The sequence below is a fragment of the Monomorium pharaonis genome, unplaced genomic scaffold, assembly GCF_013373865.1.
Source record: "Monomorium pharaonis isolate MP-MQ-018 unplaced genomic scaffold, ASM1337386v2 scaffold_508, whole genome shotgun sequence".
NCBI classification, from domain to species: domain Eukaryota; kingdom Metazoa; phylum Arthropoda; class Insecta; order Hymenoptera; family Formicidae; genus Monomorium; species Monomorium pharaonis.
In genome coordinates, this window is record NW_023415811.1 from 5,838 (window position 1) to 16,857 (window position 11,020).

An 11,020-nucleotide genomic window follows, 5' to 3' on the forward strand; every position below is an offset into this window, starting at 1 on the left:
CCTCGGAAGCTTGTGGGGACTTCCGCGACGACGCATATACAGATCACACATAACATATCAAGGAATACTAATCCCCACATCTGATGACCCCGACGTGATTTCCGTGAGCGTCGTCGTCGTTTCTAATCGGCGGCTCCTGGGAGTGCGGACAGTGCGGACCTTGCAGACGATTTCCCCCGAGTGGCCTTCACTTGGACACAGTACAATTGGACACAGTGCAAATGGACACGGTGCAAATGGACACAAAATAATGTACACGTTTTAAATGGACACGGTTTATTTCGACACAGTAATTTTGTACACAGAAAAAATAAATTCTGGACAAATTACAATTTGGACATGATAAAAATGTACACCGTGCAATTGGACACGACAAATTTGTACACCGCAAAGTTGTACACCGCAAACTTGTACACCGCAAAGTTGTACACCACAAAGTTTTGCATGAAAAGACGCAAACCCATGTGGTGCAGAGAATGGTTTGCACACACATACACACACACACACACACACACACACGGGGGAGGGGATGCAAGAGGGGCCATCGGCCCTCTTCCCGCACCCGTCAAAGTCACCAACCCATTTTGTACATTGCAAACAAAGTAAAGTTTATATGTATTAGCAGATTTCTAATACAATATACACGGTGTACAACTTTGCGGTGTACAAGTTTGCGGTGTACAATTGCACGGTGTACATTTTTATCGTGCTCAAATAGTAATTTGTCCAGAATTTATTTTTTCTGTGTACAAAATTACTGTGTCCAAAATTCCTGTATCGAAATGAACCGTGTCCATTATTTTGTGTCCATTTGCACCGTGTCCATTTACACTGTGTCCAATTGTACTGTGTCCAAGTGAACAACATTCTTTCCCCCTGGCATCGGTGCCAGGATTCTCTCGCCCTGAATCTACTTCGGCGGCTATCTTCGCACCAGAAGAGCGCCCGGCGAGTCCATTATCGGCGTCACCCAAGCACCGGACGAGTCTATTATCGGCGCTGGCCAAGCGCCGGACGAGTTTATTTGCGGCGTCGGATCTTCGCCGGTCAAGGCCATTATCGACGTGCTGTCGGAGGAGGCTTCACCAGATCACCGTTGTGGGCCAATACCCTGAGGAATCTGTCACCCGCCGGGCATGCATACAGCACGATTCATCATGCTCTCTTGGTGAGCTCGCTGCCTTTTCGGACCGCCATCAAAAGGGACCACCGCCGCCATCGTCTCGTGTCGACGCAGCCACCCATCTGGACATCGGCCCCGTGATCAGCATCCCCATGGTGGACAGCCCCCACTACAAAACCTTCTTCACCTGCGGAGCATCCTACAATTTTTTTTAATTTTTCCGATATTCTTCTCTCCATATTTTTGCAAACCTTCTTTCTTGATTTCACGCGCGTTTTCTGCCGCGTTCTGCGCATGCATCTATATTCCCGCAACGCGACCGTCCGTTCGTTGTCCCGTGTCGTAATTCGGGAATTAGCGCGTGTGTTAACTTTACAAATATAATTACCGAAGGGCGAGTTGATGCATACCGAGTGCCTAAAATTTCGTCGTTCTGGCGCCACCGGAAGCTTGGTTTATTTAAATTAAAGCATCCTTCTGGAACGTTAATATCACGGTAGACCGTACCAAAGTCGATTATCTCCTTACCAGGGTCGAACCGGAAGTAATTTCGCACGTGGTAGATTTAGTTACGGCAGACCCGCCCGAAATCTTATACCCATTGCTTAAAGAGAGGATACTCTCGACTTTCGCGGTCTCACCGAAAGCCCGCTTACGTCAACTTTTAAAGGGCCAGGTGCTCGGGAAGCAGAAGCCGTCTCATCTTTTGAATCAGCTGAAACAACTTAACGGCGGCCAATGCAGCACCGCGGTCTTGAGATCTCTTTTCATTGAACTTTTGCCTGACACTGACAAGACTCTTCTAGTTGCTACAAACGAGCCGATTTACAGAAATTAGCGGAAATAGCTGACAGACTAGCGGATATTAACAGTTCTAGCATGGCAGTGGCCTCGGTTGCTCCAAAAAAGGAGCGTAATCGTCAAAAGTCTGACGCCTCGTCAAGCACAGACGAGAAACTGGATAAGCTCATTAAGCAATTCCAATCTTTGAGCAATACGATAGCTAAATTGCGCCGAGACCGTTCCACGTCTCGTAAACGTAGTTCTAAAAAAGGTGAGGATGCATAAAATCGAAACCTTATGTTATGGTTATGTCAATTCGTATGTGAAGGCACTGGCCATCACACACAAAATGACCTAAGCTGCATAAGCATAGCATAAGGCCGTTGAACCAATCAGTTCCCAGCATAAAGTCGCCATATTGATATACATAAGATATTTATTGGCCTAGAGCTCTTGTGCTATGCTTATGCAGGTTATGGGCCCCCACACACACTTTTGCATAACGCATAACGTATGTACATAAGCAAATTGATTGGTCCATAAGCAAAGTGCATAAGAAATTCAACCAATCGAATTTATTATGCATTTATGTTATGCGTTATGCAAAAGTATGTGCGGGGGCCATATGTCATTGGTTACGTTCAAAAAACACAAGTGATCAGTAAGCGGTTAGTGATTATTGGTCCTTACTGTTAGATCTCTAAATTTAGACCAATTATATTAGCGAATTACTCAAATGTTGTGCAACGGTTGTGTTTTCTGAACGTAGCCATTTTGTATGTGATAGCCCTTACGTTTCGTCGGTATGACAGATTTTTTAACCTGAACAATAGTCAACTTTAATCGTTTTGCGTAGGGATGACCGTACCGCACCGTCATTTGGGCATAGCGAACCACTAAAATATAATATAACCGGAACGAGTGGAATCCCTGCGGCGGTAAAATTCCTATGTTAAAGGTGATCCGAGAGAGAGCATTCTAAGAGGTATCCTTGTCCTTTTTTAACTACTTGTTCATAAACTTTTTACGGAATTGTACAGTCACGTGATCGCGTTAGTAAAAAAAGGACAAGGATACCTCTTAGGGTGGTATTCATAGTCAAATCTTATTTAAAGATCGTCTCAAGCAATGTCTTAAGATGCTAATACGGCTCTGTGATTAGCTGATGGCATTTTAAGACTGTACTTAAGATGATCTTAAATATAAAATCCGACTATAAATGCCGGCCTTAGACCCTCTTTGTCGGATCGCGACACTAGCGCTCGCACTTGTTCCAGATATATTATATTTTAATGTAGCGAACCTACGCGAACCCAAGCTCATTACAATGCAGACAAACACATACACATAGCGTTTTCTACTGGGAAAACTAGTGCAACACTGATGCGCACTGAGTGCAATTTTATTGTTCCACTGTAAAAATCAGAGCCTCGATCATGTAAGTTTTTCCCTAGACCGAATCAGTGAAAAGTGACCAATCTCATGCGGATTTCGTTATGTGATCACGTAATATAGGGTGCGTTCCGAATAAGCTTTCACTAACTATTTTTTTAGTTACTGTTTTTGCTGCTCTTTTACTGCCGCGTTCACTCCTGTGAACGCTGGTTGTCGTCGTTTCTTGGAAAATGCTGTTACTTAAATGACGTCTCCTTATTGCGGTTTAAACTTTCTTTATTTGCTTGAAATTTACAAGGCGAGCTCATGGTCTTACTTTGGCGCCATATTCTTTTTCAACTACTAATACTACTCTCTCACGCACGCTCCTAACACACTTCTGCCAACCCGTGAACAACAAAGTCAACGCTTATACCACTAGTGACATTTTACCGCAGCCTACTTACTAGATTTACACGAACTCAAACACGCCGCCCGCCTTGACAAATAGAAATATTTGTAAAGATACAAACACACAAATAGGACGTATAAAGGAATAAAGAAAACCTACATTAAGATAAACGGAAATACAAATACATTAATCTTTCAAATTCTACCATTGTTTAGTCCTCAAATATCGGCGAAATGTTGACAATTGCTCTCTTATATACACCCTTTCTGGTACGCACAGTAACCGTTCGGACGATTTTATCCGCCCCTGGATGTACTTCTGTAATTCTGGCAAGAGTCCATTTCAACGGCATGCTTTCACTCTCCTTCAACATCACCAACTGTCCTACCTGAAACTTGGTACTGTTTTCGGAGTTCCACTTACTTCTTTGCTGACAGGTTGATAGGTATTCGCCTTGCCATCGTTTCCATAATTGCTGCCGAATTTTTTCCACATGTTGCCATCTGGATAAACGATTTGCGGGAACCTCCTCTAAATTCCTTTCAGGATAAGCTTGAGGGCTTTCCCCAATCAAAAAATGACCTGGGGTCAGCGCTCTTAGGTCGTTCGGATCTTCGGATAAAGCTGTTATCGGCCTCGAATTCAATATAGCTTCCACCTGAGCTAGTACAGTGAACATTTCTCCTACTGTGAGGGAGACATCACCTAGCGTTCGTTTTAAATGTAACTTCATTGAACGCACCGCCGCTTCCCATAGACCTCCTTGGTGCGGCGATCTTGGTGGAATAAAATGCCACTCTATTCTTTCGCTTGTTGCAAATTCTTGTACCGTGTTTTTAAATTCTTCTGCTTCCAGGATCTGCTGCAATGCCCGGTCGGCCCCAACGAAGTTCGTTCCGTTGTCAGAGTATATCTCTTGAACTTTACCTCTTCGTGCGGTAAATCTTTTTAAAGCACCTAAGAAGGCTTCCGTTGTCATATCCTCAACCAGTTCAATATGCACCGCTTTTGTAGTCATACATACAAATATGGCCACGTATGCTTTATATTTTTTGCTATTCCGCCGGACCCGATCTCGAACATGAAATGGTCCGCAGTAATCCACTCCTGAACATAAGAAGGGTCTGTTGATGTTGACTCGAACTGACGGCAGCTCGCCCATCAGCTGCCAGCTAGGCTTAGGGTTAGCCTTCCGGCATGTCACGCAATTACGAATCACCTTTTTTACTCGGCTCTTCGCAAAGATCGGCCAAAATTCTTCTCGTACTGAGTTTAATGTCGTTTGAGCTCCTGCATGAAAAAGTCTCTCGTGATGATGCACTATGATCAATGTTGTAACGTGATGTATTGCTGGCAGTAATATAGGGTGCTTTCTTTCTTCGTCTATCAGAGCGTGTCTTAATCTTCCTCCTACTCTTAATATTCCCTGGCTGTCCAGGAAAGGATGTAAAGCTGCTAACTTGGATCTTCTGTGAATCTTGCCACTCTTCAACTCCCTCAAATCTTCTTGGAACACTTCTTCTTGTGTCAATTTGACTATTGCTAACTTTGCTTTATTAACTTCTATAACCGTAATCGGCCCTCTTTCGCGTTCTTCCTTTTTACTCTTTAGATTCCTGCTAAACCTTATTACATATGCTAACGCTCGCAACAATTTGTTAAATGAAGAAAATCTTTGGTATTCTATAAATGCTTCGTCTATTTTCGCTAACGCTATCACCGCTTGTCTTTTTCTTTCCGGTATCTGTTCAGCTGACAATTCCTCTCTTTCCTTAGGCCATAAACTTTCATTTTCTTTTAACCATTGAGGTCCTTCCCACCACAATTTTAGCTGCATTAATTGCTTGGGCATGGTGCCCCTTGATATGACATCAGCGGGATTTTCTTTGGATCTCACATGTCGCCACTCAGAAATTGAGGATTTGTCATGAATATTGCTAACACGGTTGGCTACGAACACTTGCCATTTTTTAGCCGGGGAGCCCAGCCATGCCATTACTATCGAAGAGTCAGTCCAATAAAACCTTTTTTGCATCTTTAAGTCGAGACATTTTATTATCTTTTCCATCAAATCTACCAGCAACACGGCTCCACACAACTCTAACCTCGGTAATGATAGCGCCTTGATAGGTGCCACACGCGACTTCGCGCATAGCAATGAGACTGTTACCTCCCCTCGTTCGTTTTGTTCACGTATATATATGCATGCTCCATATGCCTTCTCGCTCGCGTCACAAAATCCATGTATTTCTACTTGACAGTTTTTATCTCCTGAGATTACCTTTCTAACTATATTTAAGCTATTAAGCATGCACAGTTGTGACCTTATTTTCTCCCACGCCTTTTGTATGTGCATTGGCACCGACTCATCCCAATCTACGCCTAGACTCCATAATTCTTGCATGAGTAATTTAGCTGATACTATGACAGGCCCTACAAGTCCTAATGGATCGAATAGTCGGCAAATTTGTGCCAGCATAGCTCTCTTTGTTACACGTGCTTCGTTATCGTTTAGTGATACCTTATAATAAATTGTATCCTTGCATGGATTCCACAATACTCCTAACAGTCTGGATTCCTGCTCCTTGCTTAGACTCACAGCCTCATCTTCAGTCTGACTTAGCTTATTTATTAAAATGTTCGAATTCCACTTATGTAATTCAAACCCTCCCCGCGCTAACAACTCCGTTACTTCCCCTTTTAGCTCTCTTATCTCGGATTCTGAATTCCCGCCGGTTATTAAATCGTCCATGTAAAAATCTCTGTTGACTATCTCCGCGGCCCTTGGATAATCCGATTTTTCTAATTCCGCTAATTGCTTTAGGCATCTGGTTGCTAAAAATGAAGCAGGTTTTGTCCCGTACGTTAAGGTCAGTAACTCGTATTCCTCCACCTCTGAATTAACCTCTTCCCGCCACAGGATACTTTGTAAACGCGTTTGTTCCTTATTCACCAAGATTTGTCTGTACATCTTTTTTATGTCCGCGCACAAAACATATTTATATGCCCTAAAGCGTACAATTAATTCGAATAAGTCCGTTTGAACTACCGGTCCCTTATATAATGCGTCGTTCAACGACCTTCCCTTAGCGTATCGACTAGACGCATCAAACACCACCCGCGTTTTTGTGGTTTTACTATCTTCGTTTTGCACGGCGTGATGTGGTAAGAAGACCCGCAATTTATCGCTATCGTGATTCTCTATTCGCTTCATATGACCTAATTGAGCGTATTCGCGCATGAATTTAACATATTCAGTCTTAAATTCTGGACGCCTTTCAAATTTCCTTTCTAAAGCTAGCAGTCGCCTTAACGCTACTTTTCGGGAGTCTTCTAATAATTCTATCCCTTCTTCTTTGATCGGTAATTGAACAATAAACCTTCCGTCCGGTTGACGCTTATACGTTTCTAAAAAATGTCCTTCCACGTATGACTCCTCGTCATTTGTCGCTACACTTCCCTTATAATTTTCTGTTTCCCAAAACTTATTCATGGTCTCATTTAATGCTGCCATTGTACTCAAATTGCATTGGGTTTGTACTCGCTTGTTAGATTTAACTTCGCCTATTGGTCCCGTGACTAGCCACCCGACTAATGATTTTTGTAATATGGGGCCCTTTACGCCTAACTTTATTTGCCCTATACAGATTAATTCCCAAAAACTTTCCGCTCCAATCAATAAATCTATCTTATTTGATACATTAAAACTAGGATCCGCTAACTTAATATTCCTTGGTATCTCTAACGCCGTCGTGCTTATTGAAACCGTAGGTAGATTTTGCGTAATTTTAGGAAGTACGATGCAACTTAAATCTCTTTCGAACGTGCCAAAACGGGATGCTATTTTTAAATTTACGGTTTTGGTTGACTTTGACGCGATTTGGTTTATCCCTTTTATCATTACTTTCTCATCAACGGTTTTCAATTTTAACGCCTTAGCAAATTCTTCCGTTATGAAACTAGATTGAGAGCCACTATCTAACAATGCTCTGCCTTCTTTGTAATGACCCGTGTGGTCCTTGACTTTAACTATTGCTGTAGATAATAATACCTGATATGCTCCTACCGACTCCACTACTTGAGAACACGCGTTTATAGTATCAACTGATTTGTCTTGGTTAACTTGCTGTGTCACACATAAACTATTTTTCTCAGTCTTATCCTCCTTTGAAGATTCGCGAACCTCGTGTAACAAAGTGCTATGCTTTTTCGCGCATTTCTTACAGCCACCCGCGTAACAGTCCTTTGCCATGTGCTTACCCTTTAGACAATTCAAGCAAAGCCTCAACGCCTTTACTTGCTTTAAACGATCTGAAACCGACAATTCTTTAAATGCCTGGCACTGGTATATTTGATGATCGCTTTGACAATGCGCGCATTTAACGCCCGTTACTGCAGCGTGATTGGTCGTGACTTTACCTTGACTAGCCGAGCGTGAATTATCAACCTTTGGCATGGATGGATTCCTTCTGGCCACAGCCTCCAACATCTGACATCGCTTGGTTAAAAATTCAATTAACTCTTGGAACGTAGGCAGACGTTGAGCATCCACGTGGCTTTCCCATTCCTTTGTTGTGATGTAATCTAATTTACTCGTTATGACATAAATTAATAAATCATCCCACTGACTCGTGGGTCGTTTTAAAGCCGCTAATGCACGAATGTGCTTCAATATACCGTCTAATATGCTGCGCAGAGTTATACTATTTTCCTTTTTTAGCGTAGGTAGCTCAAATATTGCCTTTATGTGATTTTGAACCGCGAATCTTTCAATGTCGTAACGCTCCTTTAACCTAAACCAAGCGTCTCTATAATTGGCTTCAGATATTTCTAAAGATGCTATAGTTTCGGCCGCTTCGCCCTTCACTGAAGATATTAAATAATGGAATTTTTGAATCTCATTTATAGACTGGTTAGAATGTATTAATGACTGAAACGTATTGTAAAAGGAATGCCAATCCTCGTATTTTCCGGAAAACACTGGCAATTCAATTTTAGGTAATTTAACCTGGTTGTCATTATTGCGTATTCTTTGATTCTCCAATACATCGACTGCTTGGTTTAGGTTATTTTCAGCGAAGGCTGGTCTCACTCGGTCTCTCACTAATCTTTCTCCGAATAACCTTAACTCTATATACCTTTCCTCTTGCTCGACCAACTCCTGGTCTACCTGCTCTTCACTAAATGCTTCAAAAATTGCTAATTCTGTTAAACTTTCCTCAATAGCCTTCCAAGCTTCTTCTAACTTTTTTAACCTTAAATTTACTTCGTCTACCTTAACCCTGTCCGGCTCTACGGTTCTTAAAAAATTCTCTGCTCTCGTGAAGCTAGCCTTCGCTATCCTTTTTTTCTGTTTCAGTTTTGCTATTTCCGGATTATTCTCCATACTTATTATTTAATTTATCACGCGCCACGTAATTCAACTAACATCAAATGCTACAACGAACTGACTTAAAATGCTTGTACCGAGCTGATTAAATTCTTATAACGAACTGACTTGAAAACGCTTCTAATAACTGACTTGAAAATCCTTACATTTAAGAATTTGTCCCTTGAATTTGCTATTGTTCGCAATGTCCTTTACTTATCGCTTATGTAGGAGGCGCACGCTTGTCTGCTCGTCTCGTACTGCTGTCGTCTTCACGTTGTCATCCACGGATTTTCTCTGCTGCTCCCCCTCGTGCCCGCTTGTGATTACTTCCGCTGCTGTTGTCGTCTCTGCGTTGTCACCAGCGGATTGCTCTTGCCGCCAAACTGCGTGCACGTGGTGATGGCGTCGTCCGTGCGTCGTCCGTGTGTCTGCGCGAACGTATTCGTCCCTCAGGTATAATGTACTCGACCGCGCCGGGCAGCATGGACGTTCCCGCGCGCCGAGTATAATGGCTTCTACCACGCCGGGTAAAATGGACGTTCCCGCGCGCCGAGTCTAATGGCTTCGACCACGCCGGGTAACATGTACTCGTCCGCGTCTTTCTGGCTTGCCTTACTCGAATTTATGACGCCTCTGAATTGTCCCTGGCAGCAATCCAGGACACTTGCTTCGCTCGCTTCCAAGGTCGGGCTGCTCCTTGTGGTCTGAAACCAGACCTGCCGCCCTTTCGATCCCGGTCTCGTCGCCCAGGATCCGGCTCGAAGGACCAAATGTTTTTGCTGCTCTTTTACTGCCGCGTTCACTCCTGTGAACGCTGGTTGTCGTCGTTTCTTGGAAAATGCTGTTACTTAAATGACGTCTCCTTATTGCGGTTTAAACTTTCTTTATTTGCTTGAAATTTACAAGGCGAGCTCATGGTCTTACTTTGGCGCCATATTCTTTTTCAACTACTAATACTACTCTCTCACGCACGCTCCTAACACACTTCTGCCAACCCGTGAACAACAAAGTCAACGCTTATACCACTAGTGACATTTTACCGCAGCCTACTTACTAGATTTACACGAACTCAAACAGTTACAAAGTTGGTAACCCTTTAACTTTATTTTGTTCTCTTATGAATCAGCTGATTCGGTTGAATTCATCGCATTTATTAATAAGCAGAAATGAATATTGCTGTATTAAACGAAACCTTATCAAAGTATTTACCTATATGAATCTGATATGCCCCTAATATAATATATATGGGGCTATGTACAACTGCTTTTCTGCAGAAATGGGCATTCTGCCACAATTTTTTTCATTCTCTAAATCATCTCTTAATAACAATAATGAGTAATTAAAAGTCAAGCGTCTCATTCTAATAATAAAAATTACAATTTTTATTATTTATTAATTTTCAATTTTTTTGTAAAAATATTTTACATTCTATTACATATAATTATATACTTAAAAGATTCTCGAAATTCTTCATTGTTATACATATAAACAACAGTTTAAATAAAATTTGCAACTCTTGGTTTTTTAGGTGTGCAGCGGTTTTAATTTTCAAGCATATTAATAAAATTCATTAATTCTTTATCACTTTCATCACTTGAACTTGAAAAGGCTTCGTTTAATGTAGCAATATTCATTTTTGCTTATTAATAAATACGATAAATTAAACTGAATCAGCTGATTCATAATAAAACAAAACAAAGTTAATTAAAAGGTTACCAACTTTGTAACTAAAAAAATAGTTAGCGAAAGCTTATTTGGAACGTAACCATAAATTCCGACGAATACGTAAGATGTTTAGTGTGAAACTTTTCATCAACAAACATGGTGTTACATGCAGGGTATCGATCATGTAATTTTTCCTCTAGGACGGAAACGTGAAAAGTAAAAAGTTTCATGTAACTATCTCTTTCTGTTGGTGTTGAATAGAAAAAGACTAGTCCCACCAAACACCAAGTTA

The 11,020-nt window shown here is 41.8% G+C and overlaps 1 protein-coding gene across 1 annotated transcript; it reads right to left on the minus strand.

The window, feature by feature from the left end:
• Nucleotides 1–3,559: 3,559 nt before the first annotated feature.
• On the minus strand, nt 3,560–10,157 carry LOC118648551. The gene is made up of 2 exons (XM_036294886.1): nt 8,112–10,157; nt 3,560–8,003 (listed from the first exon to the last, which is right to left on the minus strand). The coding sequence occupies exons 1-2, from the start codon at nt 9,076–9,078 to the stop codon at nt 3,904–3,906; spliced, it is 5,067 nt and encodes a 1,688-aa protein (XP_036150779.1). The 5' UTR covers nt 9,079–10,157; the 3' UTR covers nt 3,560–3,903.
• Between the last annotated feature and the right edge of the window lie 863 nt (nt 10,158–11,020).

What these genes read in the sequence shown, in the direction of transcription:
- LOC118648551 (XM_036294886.1), bottom strand. Translation starts at nt 9,078, where the DNA reads ATGGAGAATAATCCGGAAATAGCAAAACTGAAACAGAAAAAAAGGATA. An exon ending in TTCACGCTCGGCTAGTCAAG is followed by an intron (nt 8,004 to 8,111) that starts GTAAAGTCACGA and finishes TGTCGGTTTCAG; the next exon opens with ATCGTTTAAAGCAAGTAAAG.